This window comes from Geotrypetes seraphini, chromosome 8 (genome assembly GCF_902459505.1).
Source record: "Geotrypetes seraphini chromosome 8, aGeoSer1.1, whole genome shotgun sequence".
In the NCBI taxonomy this organism is placed as follows: domain Eukaryota; kingdom Metazoa; phylum Chordata; class Amphibia; order Gymnophiona; family Dermophiidae; genus Geotrypetes; species Geotrypetes seraphini.
The window spans coordinates 160511180-160527845 of record NC_047091.1 but is presented as its reverse complement, the minus strand read 5'-3'; the positions used below and the strand labels follow the sequence as shown (position 1 = coordinate 160527845).

Genomic DNA, 16666 nt, shown 5'->3' with positions numbered 1-16666 from the left:
AGCACTTCTTTTTTGTTTTTTCATAAGACCTCAGAACCACCACTCCTCCGTCCCACCAAAGTGTATATACGGGGTGTTACAAATGGTGAAATCCTCACCGGTCTCTTCAAAATTTTAAATAACATGCATTTCTTAGTGTATTATTACTTAACTTAGTAATGGTCACCATTACTTAGTAAGATTTCACCATTACTAAGTTAAGTAATAATACACTAAGAAATGCATGTTATTTAAAAATTTGAAGAGACTGGTGAGGATTTCACCATTTGTAACTCCCCGTATATACACTTTGGTGGGACGGAGGAGTGGTGGTTCCGAGGTCTAATGAAAAAACAAAAAAGAAGTGCTTTCCAAACATTATGAACACTCAGTTAAACTAGATGTTGGATTTGAAAGACAAACAGCCAAATACCTTAGAAACAATTCTAACTTTATTGACCAGATTTCTAAGGAAGCAATCAGCCTTTCCAAATATCTTTTAGGCTTCTTGGAGGACAAAGGGTATAAATAAGAATAGAAGTAGAAGTAAGTTATAAAATTAGACAGGGACCACTGTTTCAGGCAATAGGCCTGATGGGCCGCCGCGGGTGCGGACCGCTGGGCAAGATGGACCTATGGTCTGCCTCAGCGGAGGCAACTCTTATGTTCTTATTCAAATATTCAGATATTAATTAAGAAGGAAATTTCCATCAAGGATCACTGTACTGTATCCCAATCTCCAGTGCAATCCATATCATAGCATGGTCAGAAACAGAGTAAGGGCCAATTTCAGCTGCCTGGATGTCAAAAAATAATTTCCTTAATCAACCAGTAATCTATACGAGACTACAATGCATGCATCCTCAACAGATGTGTATAATCCCTCTCAGTTGGGTGTAATGTTTTCCAAACATCAATAAGGTCTAAAGTGGAAGAAAATAAGGGTAATTCTTTTGTTTACTGCAAAATATCACGGGACATGGATGATGATTTATCAACCATCATATCATAAACTGTATTAAAATCCCCACCCATGAGAATGGGAATACAGTATGCTTTTGCTTTCCCTGGCTCCCTATTCATTTCTGCATACAGTTCAAACACCTCTTACTGACTTACAAGTGAATTCATGCTGCAACTCCTCAGTATCTCTCTTATAAGAACATAAGAATTGCCATCTCCGGATCAGACCCTGGATCCATCAAGTCCGGTGATTCGCACACGCGGTGGCCCCGCCAGGTCTACCCTGGCATAGTTTTAGTCCCCATATCACTGTATGCTTCTCAAGGGAGATGTGCATCTAATTTACCCTTACTCGTATCACTCTATGCCACTCTTAAGGAGAAGTGCATCTAGTTTACCCTTAAATCCTAGAATGGTGGATTCTGCAATTACTTCCTCTGGGAGAGCATTCCAGGTGTCCACCACTCGCTGCGTGAAACAGAACTTCCTGATATTTGTCCTGGACCTGTTCCCCCTCAGCTTCAGTCTATGTCCTCTTGTCTGTGTCACATTGGACATTGTAAATAACTGCTTTCCCTGTTCCATTTTGTCGAATCCTTTCAGTATTTTGAAAGTCTCGATCAGATCCCCTCGCAGTCTCAAGGGAGAACAACCTCAGTCTCCTAAGTCGTTCCTAGTATTCCAAGTTCTCCATACCTTTCACTAGCTTCGTTGCTCGTCTCTGCACCCTCTCTAGCAGTTTTATATCCTTCTTTAGGTATGGAGACCAATGCTGGACGCAGTATTCCAGGTGCGGTTTGACCATGGCTCTGTAGAGCGGTATTATAACTTTCTCTGATCTACTCGTAATTCCCTTCTTTATCATCCCTAGCATTCTATTTGCTTTCTTTGCCACCGCTGCACATTGCGTCAACAGTTTCAGGGTCCTATCTATCAGTCTCTCCCTGTACTCTTCTCCATTCATCTGGTAAGTCTCTGTTATCTGAACCCTTCTCTACTGTTAACTCCAGACTCTATTCCTTTTGTCATGCTGCACCATATGTTGTAACAGACTGCCTGAGTCAGTACATCAAGCTCCGTCTCTGGCAGTATTCAAATCTAGGCTTAAAGCCTACTTTTCAAAGGATACTTTTAACTCCTAATTCCTACTCACTTTTAAAGCACCCATGTCTCTTTGAGTAATTCCCTAAGCCCTATTTGGTCTGTTTTGATTAGATTGTAAGCTCTATTGAACAGGGATTGTCTCTTACATGTTTATTGCACAGTGCTGTGTATGTCTAGCAGCGCTATAGAAATAAGTAATAGTAGAGTAAGCAATGTATTTGTTACAGTGTGAAAAAATTATTTATCATAATTGAGGGCATACACATTACAGAGGATTAACTTCTTACATTCCAAGGTGAAATAGACTATGACATAGTAAATGTAGGGTCTATCCACACCTAATAATCAATAATATACAACCCTTTATGTATCGAGATTAGCACTTTAGCTTTCCTATGTTCCACTGAAACCTAAATGATGTCACCCACCATTTATAAAATTTTGCATGTTCTAAATGGGACAAGTGAGTCTTTTGTAGAAAAGCAAGATCTGTCCTCCTTATGTTGATGTAGTGCCTGAAGAATCTTCTGTCTCTTAATTGTGGATATCAAACCATTAACATTCAAAGAAATCAATTTAAACAGCTTCTCAACCAAAGATACAAAAAATACCAGTAATAAATGAAGATGTGTCTACATATAGGGGGAAGGAGAGGGCTGTCCCAGTCAGCAACCCACATCACAAATAGTAATGAAAAAATGAGCTGGTAGCATTGGGCTGAGTCCCGATCTTTCTTCACCTTCCATCGCAAAAAACAACAACACTAAGTTAACTAAAAAAACAACTACCAAAAATAGACAGGCACCCACACATAAAACTGTGGATACCCTACAATCCCCCTTAAACTCCCCTTCTCAATCCCTTTTCCACAAACTGAGAAGGATTTGTCCTATTAATGAACTAAAGTCACTGAGGATGGAGTATCCTCTTCCTACCCCATAATATAAACAAACAAAGAATAAGGCTAAAGCCCCTCCCCAAAATCCAACATGGGGCACTTAAAAGTAAAAAAAATAACATGAACAACATTTGTGAATGGTGAGCCCTGAAAAGGTAAACCATACAAGCATGTAAAATGACAAACTAAGTATATAAATAAAAACTGTTAAAAATAAGAACATAAGAAATGCCATCTCCGGATCAGACCTTCGGTCCATCAAGTCCGGCGATCCGCACACGCGGAGGCCCTGCCAGGTGTACACCTGTCGTAATTTATAGTCCACCATATCCTTACATGCCTCTCTTAAGGAGATATGCATCTAGTTTGCTCTTGAAGCCTAGGACGGTCGATTCCGCAATAATCTCATCTGGGAGGGCATTCCAGGTGTCAACCACTCTCTGAGTGAAGCAGAACTTCCTGACATTAGTCCTGAACCTGTCCCCCCTTAGCTTCATTACATGTCCTCTAGTCCGTGTCAAATTGGACAATGTAAATAATCTTCTCTGCTCTATTTTGTCGATTCCTTTCAGTATTTTGAAGGTCTCGATCATATCCCCACGCAGTCTCCTTTTCTCAAGGGAGAACAATCCTAGTGTTATAAGTCTGTCCTCGTATTCCAGTTTCTCCATACCCTTCACCAGTTTTGTTGCTCGTCTCTGCACCCTCTCCAGCAGTTTTATATCCTTCTTTAGGTAGGGAGACCAATGTTGGACGCAGTATTCCAAGTGTGGTCTGACCATTGCCCTATAAAGCGGCATTATAACTTTCTCCGATCTACTCGAGATTCCTTTCTTTATTATGCCCAACATTCTATTTGCCTTCTTTGCCGCTGCCGCGCATTGTGCCGACGGCTTTAGGGTCCTATCTATCAGTACACCCAGGTCCTTTTCTTGTTCACTCTTCCCCAGAGTTGCACCTGACATTGTATACTCGTATTCCTTATTCTTATTGCCTAAATGCATTACCTTGCATTTCTCCACATTGAACTTCATCTGCCATTTCTCCGCCCATGTTTCTAACCGACACAAGTCGCTCTGGAGTTTCTCTCTATCCTCATGCGATCTGATCGCCCGGCATAGTTTTGTATCGTCTGCAAACTTGATGATCTCACTGGATGTTCCTTCCTCCAGATCATTGATATAAATATTAAAAAGGATCGGCCCAAGTACCGAGCCCTGGGGTACACCACTAGTCACTTTCTCCCAGTCGGAGAACTTCCCATTTATGCCCACTCTCTGCTTTCGGTTTTCCAGCCATTTGCCTATCCATCTTTGTATATCCCCCTCTATGCCATGGCTTTGTAGTTTCCTGAGAAGTCTTTCGTGTGGAACTTTATCGAACGCTTTCTGGAAGTCCAAGTATATTATGTCTACCGGCTTCCCACTATCAATTTGCTCGTTCACGGTCTCAAAAAATTGGAGTAAATTCGTCAAACATGATTTCCCTTTCCTGAATCCGTGTTGACTGGGTTTCATCAAGTCGTGTGCGTCCAAGTGCCAGACCATGCTATCCTTGATCAGTGCTTCAACCATCTTGCCGGGGACAGACGTAAGACTCACAGGTCTATAGTTGCCCGGTTCCCCTCTCGATCCTTTTTTGAAAATTGGGGTGACGTTCGCTATCCTCCAGTCATCCGGTATCTGTCCAGTTCTGATTGTCAGGTTTGCAAGTTTTTGCAATAACTCTCCGATTTCAACCTTCAATTCCTTTAAGACTCTCGGGTGAATTCCATCCGGTCCAGGGGATTTGTCACTTTTAAGTTTGTCGATCTGATAGTATATCTGGTCTAAGTCCACTTCAACTGTGGTGAGGCTGTCTTCTATTTCTCCTGCAAACACTTTCTCCGCTTCAGGTATTGTTGAGGTGTCCTCCTTCGTAAAGACGGACGCAAAGAAGGAATTTAGTTTGTCTGCGATTTGTTTATGAGTACCATATGGGCTCAGAAATGGTACCATATGAGTACCATATGGGCTCAGAAATGGTATGCAACACTTGCCCAAAGCAACAAGCTAACAGAATGAAAGCTCTTTGGCAGCATTACCATAAAAAAACACAGTGGACCACATTATGATTTACATTTTAGTATTCTCTTATACAATTTAATGAGTCAACAGGGAACAATATAAAGGATTGAGACTTGCATACTGCCTTTTTGTAATTTTACAACCACACACAAAGCAGTTTACATATACAGTCATGTGAAAAAATTAGGACACCCCATGAAATATTCAGTTCTTTCTTAAGAAATGTTCACATATTGATGTCAGATCTTTTTTTTAAAATTTATTTCTGGAAAAGAAAGTGATGTAATTGCAGGTAAACAACAAGACATTTCTTTGATTTACTCATGAAACAAAAGATATCCACAAAAATGTGTATTCTGAGGAATAAATTAGGACATCCCCACATATCCTTCCACTTACTGTGGCTCAAATCACACACAAGTGTATCACATCAGGTGCACATGATTAGAACATCGTTACTCAGCATTTTGAAGGAGGTTTGCCCTACTTAAACTAAACTAAACTAAGCCTTAGGTTTATATACCGCATCTTCTCCACTGAAGTGGAGCTCGACACGGTTTACAGAGTTTAAAAAATATGGGAAGAGAGAAGAGAAAGAGTTTACAAAGCATAAAAAGAGGGGATGTAATCAGGAGAAGAGATTATTATATGCTAGAGAAAAGCCAGGTTTTCAGTTGTTTTCGGAATAGTTGGAGGGAGTCCAGGTTCCGCAGCGGGACAGTGAGGTCGTTCCAGAGGCCGGTGATTTTGGAGAGGAGGGATCTACCCAGTTTACCTGCGTGGAGGATGCCGTGTAGAGAGGGGAAGGATAGTTTATGTCTGTGGGCAGATCTGGTGGTAGTTGGTGTCGGGGCGAGGAAGGATAGAGGGATTAGGGGCGGAAGGATGCCGTGAATGATCTTGAAAGCCAGGCAGGAGCATTTGAAATGAATTCTGGAAAGTACTGGGAGCCAGTGAAGATTGGTAAGTAGAGGGGAGACGTGGTCATATTTGCGTTTAGCAAAAATCAGCTTAGCCGCAGTGTTCTGGATAAGCTGGAGTCTGCGAAGACTTTTTTTCGTTAGGCCTAAGTAGATGGCGTTACAATAATCGAGTTTGGATAGGATGATGGATTGTACAAGGACGGTGAAATGCTTTTGGTGAAAATAGGATCTAACTTTCCTCAGCATGTGGAGGCTGAAAAAACAAGATTTTGCCAGGGAAATCAGGTGATCGTTGAGGGAAAGGGAGGAGTCGATAGTGATGCCAAGGACCTTGCTTGAGAACTCAAGGTGTAGAGCAGGGCCTGTGGGTAGGGTGAAGAGGGCGGGCAGGTGAGCTAATTTTGGGCCGAGCCAGAGTAATTTTGTTTTTGATTCATTTAATTTCATCTGTACTGAGAGGGACCAGGCGTGAAGTCTCATTATGCATGATGTGATGTTCTCTTGGAGGTTTGTAAGGTTTGGATCTGTTTCGAGGAGGATGAGGATATCGTCTGCATATGTGTAAATTGTTTCAAGGGGGAATAGTTTAAGGAGCTTCAGGGAGGTCATATATATGTTGAAGAGAATAGGGGATAGGGGATTTGGAGCCGTTTGTGTTGACAATGTAGGAACGATCGCGAAGGAAGTTTGAGAACCACTTTAGGACAGAAGAGTCTATCCCAATCTCGGAAAGTTGGTAGATTAGTATGTCGTGATGTACGACGTCGAAAGCCGCGGAGAGATCAAACTGTAGGAGAACAGCAAATTTGTTTCGGGCGTGTAATTGTTGCACCTTTGAGATTCGGGAAACTAGGAGGGACTCGGTGCTGAAATTGGGCCTAAATCCGTATTGGTAATGTTGGAGAATGGAGAATCTCTCTAGGTAAGAGGAGAGCTGAGTGGCGACTATGGTCTCTAGAAGTTTTGTTAAAAGAGGGATGTTTGCTATGGGGCGATAGTTCGATGGTGAGGAAGGGTCAAGATCGGGTTTTTTCAGAAGAGGGGATAAGGCAATGTGTCCCATTTCGGTGGAGAACAGGCCCGATAGTAAGACTTTGTTTATGAGGTTAGTAAGGGAAGAGATGGCCTATGTAGGGATTTTTTCGTAAAGGTAGGATGGGAAGGGATCTAGGATGCACTTGCAGGATTTAAGTTTGAGGCAAAGTTTAGAGATCTGGGTCTCAGATACAAGTTCGAATGTAGTCCATGATCTGTCGGCAGGGATAGCGTCGGAGTCTTTCGGGGGGAGAGAGTTGTAGGAGATAGCTGAGGGAAACGAGCTCTTTATGGTAGTGATCTTCTCGTTGAAAAATTTGGCTAGGTCATTTGGAGATGGGAGGGGGCGGAGTCATTTTTAGAAGTTAGGTTCCGCCAGATGTGGAACAGTGTACTGTTTTGGTTTTTTGACCTGGAGATTTTGTCTCCATAGTAATTCTTCCTAGCTTTTTTTAGTACGGAGTTGTAGGATTTGATGTTTTCTCTCCAGGATTGCTTATCTAGGGGGGATTTTGATTTTTTCCATCTCCGTTCCAGGGCCCGACATTTCTGTTTTAATTCTCTGTGGTAGGGGAGGTACCAGGGAGCCTTGTGAGAATAGGAGATGGGTTTAGTGGTTAGAGGGGCAAGGGCACGGTACGTGGATTCGGAAAGAGTCACCCAGTTGTGCCAGATTGAGTCAGGGTTCGTGTGAGTGGGAAGGGGAGGGAGTTTGTTGAGAAACTGGGACCAGAATAGTTCATTTGAGATCTTTTTGCGGTAGGTGATGGAGTTTGTGGCACGGGTTGGGGTATCAAGGGCTGACATGAAGACAGGGAGGCAGAAAGAGCCTAGGAGGTGATCCGACCAGGGGACATGTTCCCAACGGGTCGTATCTGTGGAAGTTTTATGCTCAGTCAGGTCAAGAAAGCTAATGATGTCAATGGAGTGCCCCTTTTCATGGGTAGAGGTGGGCGGGGAAGCAGTGAAGCCTAAGGAGGTGAGGAAGTCTTTGAACTCAGTTGAGTCATTGTTGGTGTTGCGTCTAGGTGAAGGTTTATGTCACCTATGATCAGTAGTCTTTGGAATTTTAGATAGGCCTTTGTTATGGTCTCAAGAACAAAGTCAGAGGATTTATTCCAGGGGTTGGGTGGGCGGTAAAGTAGCAGGATGCCTAATGGGTGGGGGCGAAGTTTGTCGTTTATTGAGGCTAGCATGAATTCCAGGGAGGGGTGACTACCCTTTTCTAAGAGCTCAACATTAAATAATGATTTGTAGAGAAGGGCTAGACCTCCTCCTTTTCGATTTAATCTAGGAGAGAAAAGACCGTGGTAGCCTGGGGAACAGAGTTCATTTTGTGTGAGTAAGTCATCTTTTTCGATCCATGATTCAGTGATGCACAAAAAACCCGGATCAAAATCTTCAAGTAAATCTTTTACTATTTGGGTCTTAAACCTTAGACATTTAGTTTGGTGTGCTCATGACTGTTGCAGTGAGAGTGAACACCATGGTGAGTTCAAAAGAGCTGTCTGGGGCATTCAGAAGGAAGATTATAGCAGCTTATAAGTTTGGTAAGGGATTTAAAAAGATCTCAAAAGTATTTGACATTGGCCATTCCACGGTCCGGAAAATAGTGTACAAATGGAGGACTTTCCAAACAACTGCCAACATGCCCAGGTCTGGCCGTCCAAGCAACTTGAACCCCAGAGCAGATCGCAAGATGCTAAAAGAAGTCTCCAAAACCCCTAAAATGTCATCACAGGACCTACAGCAGGCTCTTGCTACTGTTGACGTGAAAGTGCATGCCTCTACAATCAGAAAGAGACTGCATAAATTTATTTGGACACCAGAAAAGAGGACATGTTTGGAGTTCACCAAATACAGCATTCCAGGAAAAGAACCTTATACAACTGTGAAGCATGGAGGTGGAAGTGTCATGGTATGGGGATGCTTTGCTGCAGCAGGACCTGGCCAGCTCACCATCATAGAATCCACCATGAATTCTACTGTGTATCAGAGGGTACTTGAGGAACATGTGAGACAATCTATAAGAAAATTAAAGCTGAAGCGGAACTGGACCCTGCAAAATGACAGTGATCCAAAACATACCAGTAAATCCACCAAGGACTGGTTGAAAACTTAAGAAATGGAGAGTACTGGAGTGGCCAAGTCAAAGCCCTGATCTTAAACCCATTGAGATGCTTTGGGGTGATTTGAAATGGGGTGTACATGCAAGAAATCCCTCAAACATCTCACAGCTGAAAGAATTCTGCATTGAGGAGTGGCCGGAGACTGGTAGATGGCTATAAGAAGCGTCTCACTACATTTATTTTGGCCAAAGGGGATAACACTAGCTATTAGGGTGTAGGGCATCCTAATTTATTCCTCAGTTAGAATACACATTATTGTGGATATATCTTGTTTCATGAGTAAATCAAGGAAAATTTTTGTTGTTTACCTGCAATTACATCACTCTCTTTTCCAGAGATAAATGAAAAAAAGATTTGGTATCGATATGTGAATATTTCATAGGGTGTCCTAATTTTTTCACATGACTGAAGGCACTTCAGGCATTTTCCCTGTCTGTCCTGTTGAGCTCACAATCTATCTAATGTACCTGGGACAACGGAGGATTAAGTAACTTGTCCAGAGTCACAAGGAGCAGTGCAGGGTTTGAACCCACAACCTCAGGATGCTGAGGCTTTAGCTCTAACCAATACATCACACACTTCTCCAAGAGATGCAACCAACAAGATCATATTCTTTAAAATTTAGCTTAACAATGACCAAACATTGTCTTATTATTGAAAACTAAGTGAACGGCGTCGGAGAAACTCAATATAGTTATCAAAAGATATACGTGCAATGCCAAACAACTCTGGTCACATGATGGGAATACAAAAAACAGTTGAACATGGAAAATATTGTGGTGATCTCCTAGAAAGATGGACTCCAGCTAAGTAAATCCCAACAGTCACACATAAAAATTTACCAATAAAGTCAAAGTTGAACACAGTGAAACATAATGAAGCATAAAAGTCAACTGACCACAGGCAGCATGCACAAAAACAACAGACTAAAGACGCGCTCTTTGTAGCATGCCTTTCAGTAATCCTTCCTTCATGTGATCAAGGTTGGCAATTCTAATTGATTAATAAAAGCTTGTGCAGAGGCAGCAGACTCAAAATGAAGAGTTTTCCCAACATGATGCACCCTCAGATGAACTGGCTGTAACAGCACAAATTGTATTTGTTGATTATGTAAAGTGGCATGAAGGATTTCTGCGCAGCTGAGTCTTGGGCTGGAATTTCATCTTAATTGATCAGGGGAGTGTGTGGCGCAGTGGTTAAAGCTAAAGCCTCAGCACCCTGGGGTTGTGGGTTCAAACCCATGCTGCTCCTTGTGACCCTGGGCAAGTCACTTAATCCCCCCATTGCCCCAGGTACATTAAGTAGATTGTGAGCCTGCCGGGACAGACAGGGAAAAATGATTGAGTACCTGAATAAATTCATGTAAACCGTTCTGAACTCCCCTGGGAGAACGGTATAGAAAAATTGAATAAATTAATTAAAAAATTAAATTAAATTAAGTTGTCCTGGTTTTCTTACTGAAACCTCATATGCATAAAATGGAGGAAATTCTTTAAACTCTAAACTGTCTGTATATGGGCATTCCTATATTACATTTAGGCTACCAGTATCAAGGTGGGATCCCATTTGGATTGTTTGATTAAACAAGACAAATATACCAATTGCTGGAAGAACTATGCAGACCTCCATTTGACATCGATAAGGGGGCATCTGTAGAGCCACCACTTGATCAAGCATCCACACTTGCACCAGTTGGATTCTTTCTGAGCAATCAGACCTATATAACCTCTTTGTCTGAACTAATTAAATATTGGATTATGATACATTCAACTTTGAAATATGTTTCTTTAGTCTCATTTCATTGACAGCTGTGGTTATCTGATGTCATTTAGTTAGGTGCCATCGACTCGTGCAAGTCCTAGCGACTTGCTGGATTACAGATCTAAAAAGAGTTTGTTTTTGTGCTACTCCAATAAGGTCCTCCAGCATTGTCCCCATGGTTGTTTTCAACATGTTCAGCCATCTGATTGCAGATCACCCTCTTTGCCTGGTTCCTTCGATCTTCTCAAATATAATATCATTCTCCAATGATCTTTCTCTTCTGACAGGGTGACCAAAATAAGAGAGTCATGATTTCATCATTTGGGCTCCAAGTGACATAGCTGGTTTGATCTCTTCCAGCTCAAACATGTTAGCCCTAAACATACAAAAATCCAAAACACTATTTTTCCCTTGGAAAAAAGATATAAACTTAAATGCTCCGTTTACTCTAGATAACGTTCAATTAAATTCAGTAAGATCCCTAAAAATATTAGGTGTTACAATAGATGATAGATTCCATGAACACATTACTAACACTGTCAGAACATGTTTTTTCAAACTGCGTATGATCCGCTCAATTGCCAAATTTTTAGAGCCAAAATCACTAAACATATTGATTCATTCATTAATTATTTCAAAGCTTGATTACTGTAACTCTTTATTAATAAATGTCACCCAAAAAGAGAAAAAACGTCTTCAAATAGTTCAAATACTGCTATCAAATTAATACACAACCGCAAAAAATTTGACCATGTTACACCGCTCTTGATTGAGTCACATTGGCTTCCTATTGCCCATCGCATTACTTTTAAAATCTTACTTTTAGTTTTTAAAACATTGACTACAAATGAACCCCAATTTATTAATAGATTACTTATTCCACATAGTACGTCACGCTCTTTAAGATCCACCAATCAAAAACTCTTAGCAGTTCCATCACTAAAAGTTATTGGAACTCGTCGCCCTGACATTTTTTCTGTAATAGCCCCACAATTATGGAACAGTTTGCCCCAGTATCTTAGAGTAGAAAATGATCTGAAACAGTTTAAAAGCAGCTTAAAGAGTTTCCTTTTTAAAGATGCGTTTAATTTATAAGCTTAACTAAGGATTATTATCAAATTTTTCCTTTTTTATCTTTTTATTTCCCCGTTATCTCCCCTACCTGTTGTTTTTTTACCATTTATGTTTTCTTTTATATATACGATTGTAGTTCTACCCTTTCTTTCCCCATGTATCTGTTAGTTTGTATGACTTTATTTATTATTTTGTATGATAATGTGTCAAATTTATGTATCCTTTTATAATTAATCTGATGTATCTATTTTTTATCTGTAAATCGCTTAGCAAATTAAATTAAGCGATTCAATAAGTCAAAAATAAACTTGAAACTTGAATCAATTTGTTAGTTTTTCTGGTGGGCCACAGCATGCATAAAATCCTTCAGGATCAAAGCTCAATGAGTCAGTCTTCTATCTGTCTTGTTTCCATGATGTCCGGCTTTCACATTTGTAATTGACCACTGAGTGTGTGGACAAGTCTGATTTTTGTTTGGAGTGTTATTTCCTTGCCTTTGAATACTTTGTCAAGAGTCTTCATTGAAGAGCAACCCAGTTCTATTCTGTGGAGTATTTCTTCCTTGCTAGTTGCTTTTTTGTTTATGAAAGAGCCCAGGTAATTGAAATCCTTTGCAGCTTCTATTTTTATTGCCTTCAAACTCAAAATTTTCATCATTTTCTGTGTTCATTATCTTCGTCTTGTTTATGTTCAGTTCTAATCCCATGTTATGACTTTTGGCTCTGACTTTTCTCAGTAGATACATCATGTCTTCTTTGCTGCTGGTGATGAGCATTGTATCATCTGCATAGCGCAGGTTAAATATATTTTGGCCACCAACTTTGAAACCAATACTCTCTTCTGAGCCTTTGATTAATTCAATTGAAATACTGTCAATACCAGGTGACTTGTTTTTCGATAAAGCTTTAATTGCTGCTATGACTTCTTTTAAAATATCTGGTGGTTCTTCGGCATCCATTTTCTGTTCAGTTTCCCCCATGTTACCTTCATTGCCTTTTTTTGTATAGATTTTCTGTATATTCTTTCCTTCTCTTTTTAATGCTTTTTGGATCATTCAGTAGCATTCCATTGTCATCTTTAAACATTCCCAATCGATGCTGGAATTTTTGCCGAAATCTCTTAACCTCCTGATACACTAATCTGGTTTTACCGTTTACCGATTCAATTTTCTAACAAATATCCTTTAGAATATCATTCTTTGTCTTGCAGAACTTGACGTTGAAACACTTTGTAATACTTTTTTTTTCTATCACCAGAGAATCCAGGTCATTTTGGTCTTAACAGCATGGCTATTGAGTGTACAGCCTTGACCCACAAGGGCTATTCTGAGGTAGTCATTGCTACTCTACGAGCAAAGAAGCAATCAACGTTTACGGCCTAGGCTAAGGCTTGGAAGGCTTTCCAGCTCTGGTGCACCAAAGATCAGGTTGAGCTTTTCACAGTGCCAATTTCTGTAACATAGTAACATAGTAGATGACAGCAGATAAAGACCCGAATGGTCCATCCAGTCTGCCCAACCTGATTCAATTTCAATTTTTTAATTTTTTTCTTAGCTATTTCTGGGCAAGAATCCAAAGCTCTACCCGGTACTGTGCTTGGGTTCCAACTGCCGGAATTTCTGTTAAAACCTACTCCAGCCCATCTACACCCTCCCAGCCACTGAAGCCCTCCCCAGCCCATTCCCCACCAAACGGCCATACACAGACACAGACCGTGCAAGTCTGCCCAGTACTGGCCTTAGTTCAATATTTAATATTATTTTCTGATTCTAGATCCTCTGTGTTCATCCCACGCTTCTTTGAACTCAGTCAAAGTTTTACTCTCCACCACCTCTCTCGGGAGCGCATTCCAGGCATCCACCACCCTCTCCTTAAAGTAGAATTTCCTAACATTGCCTTTGAATCTACCACCCCTCAACCTCAAATTATGTCCTCTGATTTTACCATTTTGCTTTCTCTGGAAAAGATTTTGTTCTACGTTAATACCCTTCAAGTATTTGAACGTCTGAATCATATCTCCCCTGTCTCTCCTTTCCTCTAGGGTATACATATTCAGGGCTTCCAGTCTCTCCTCATACGTCTTCTGGCGCAAGCCTGCTATCATTTTCGTCGCCCTCCTCTGGACCACTTCAAGTCTTCTAATGTCCTTCGCCAAATACGGTATCAAAAACTGAACACAATACTCCAAGTGGGGCCTTATTAATGACCTGTACAGGGGCATCAACATCTTCTTCCTTCTACTGGCTACGCCTCTCTTTATACAGCCCAGCATCCTTCTGGCAGCAGCCACTGCCTTGCCACACTGTTTTTTCGCCTTTAGATCTTCGGACACTATCACCGGTCCCTCTCCCCGTCCGTGCATATCAGCTTCTCACCTCCCAGCATATACAGTTCCTTCCGATTATTAATCCCCAAATGCATTACTCTGCATTTCTTTGCATTGAATTTTAGTTGCCAGGCATTAGACCATTCCTCTAACTTTTTGCAGATCCTTTTTTTCTGATCCGGCATTCATTCAAGCTGGATTAGAAAAGGGCTTAGCAGTGGCATGTCTCAAGGTGGCAGTCCTCTTGGGCTTCCAGACTCAAGGGGGAAACCAATCTCTGGCATCTCACCCTGATGTGACCCGGTTCTTGAAGGGAGTGCTCAGGTTGCGACCATCCGTACACCTGCGTTTTCCTTCCTGGAATCTTAATATTGTTCTGAAGGGCCTGTCCAAGCCTCCAAATGAGCCTGTCCATGAGATGGCTCTTCTGGACCTTATGGTAAAGACTAGAGGCTAGGATTTCTCTGCGCACACAGTACCTTCTTTCCTACTGATAGTTGTTTCAGCTTTTCATGTCAACCAAGAGGTTTGTTTACCTGCTTTTTATCCTACAAGTTCGAACAAACAAGATGAGATAGTGCAGAGGCTAGATGTGTGAACAGTTCTACTCTACTGCCTGGAAGGGACAAATGAGTCTTGCCTGTCTGACCATCTTTTTGTGCTAACCAGTCAGTCCAAACTAGGCAGACCAGCTTCCAAGGCTTCTTGCGCCAGATGGATATGCATGGCAATTTCATCGGCGTATATTGGCTGTGGCAAACAGCCACCTATTTCTGTCAAAGCTTATTCGACCAGAAGTGTGGCATCTTCATGAGTGGAATCCTGGGCAGTTCTGCTTGATGAGATCTATAGAGCAGCTACTTGATCTACTCTCCATACCTTTACAAAGTTCTACAGAATGGACATGGCGGCTTGAGAGGACACCGTTTTTGAGACATAAGTTTTATGGATAGGCTCATCTGTTCCTCCTTAGATGTCTGGCACTGCTTTGGTAATGGACTCCTGTATATATGTAATAGAATGAAAGATTAGGTTCTTACCTGGATAATCTTGTTTCTGTTAGTGTACACAGGAGCATGTATAGCCTGCCCTGTGCATTATTCAGTTTGCCTGCTTTCTGCCTCAGAACAGCTCTGTAGTCAAGAACTGTAGTCAAGATCCTCCTGTCAGTTGGATGAACATGTATGATTAACTTACTAATAAAGTACTGAGTTATTGAGCTGTGCAGTTCCTTATTTGTTGTTGCTAGTTGCACACAGCAGGTTAAGTTCATTGATACACCTATGTTGCAAGTTTATACTAATAATTTTGCATGAGTTACAGAGCAGAACAGAAATTTATGTTATTTCTGGGGAAGTTCCCAGTGCCCTTCCTTCTCTTTTCTCCTGTTTCGGTGCAGCTCTATTGCTTTGGTATAAACTGGCAAAGGAGGAGGAGCAGAAAGATGTGATTGACACCCTTCTGCAAGTAGTTTGTGAGCAAGGATTGATCACCTAATGTACAGACTCCTGTGTATATTAACAGAAACAAGATTATCAAAGTAAACCTAATCTTTAATATACTTGTCCTTTTTAATAATGCTTGGAAAAGAATATCCCCATAGATTTGCACCTGCTATTTCTGCTTTTTCCATAATAGCAATATGTATCATTTTGAAAATGCAGAACTAATCTTGTTTTTGCTTTCCTTGATCTGATCTCATCCTGAGCTTGCCTTCCCTTTAGAAGTATTCTTGCTGTTTGTCCTGCATGTACTTTACTTGGGAAAAAAGATAAGTTTTTAATTGGCCTTTTTACCTGGGTAAATTGTGTATAAGTATTGTCCTATGTTTAAAATATATTTACTGTATTCCAATATTTTATATTGTAACATTGGAAAAGTCTATTATTTTTACTTTTATTCTCTAGTGCCAAGATTATCCCCTAAAGCACACAGACCCAGATCTCCAAGACAAAGCAGTATTGGAAATACATGCTCTGGAACACCTCTGTCTTCTCCCCAAGCTGGCATCCTTCCCACGGAACCTGTGCCCATGCCACTTTCAGCCACTTCACCTACGCCTACAAGCCCTGCATCCAATAGAGCAGTTACCCCAACCTGTGAAGGTAGGTTATTGTGCTAGCATTTTTAAATAAATGATATCTAATCAGAATTTTTGTATTGCACTTATCTAGTATAGGTTCTAGTCAATTTACAAGTTTAATAATAATATTAATAATAATAATAAGTTTAAAAATAATAGGGACACAGAAAAATGGTTTAACCTGCTGCACAAGTTTAGTTGAGGTATTTACGTGTTTAAAATCTTGACCTTTTTTGAGAGTGAAATTTATGATCAGTATTCTGCTGTCCCAATGTTTTGCTCATAAACATATAAGACTAGCTAGGTAAAACAGAGATGTTTAAGTG

At 40.9% G+C, this 16666-nt stretch overlaps 1 protein-coding gene across 17 annotated transcripts in view; it reads left to right on the top strand.

Annotated features, from left to right (window-relative positions):
• The window catches only part of ATXN2 (ataxin 2), a 735162-nt gene that overhangs the window by 453413 nt on the left and 265083 nt on the right, over positions 1-16666 (top strand). For all 17 annotated transcript variants that reach the window (XR_004540365.1, XM_033955181.1, XM_033955177.1 and 14 more), the window contains one exon: positions 16165-16362. Coding sequence is in view for 16 of the 17 variants with exons in the window: in XM_033955181.1 (XP_033811072.1) it covers positions 16165-16362 (198 nt within the window). In the remaining variant the exon portion in view is untranslated. The remainder of the gene's footprint in view (positions 1-16164; positions 16363-16666) is intronic.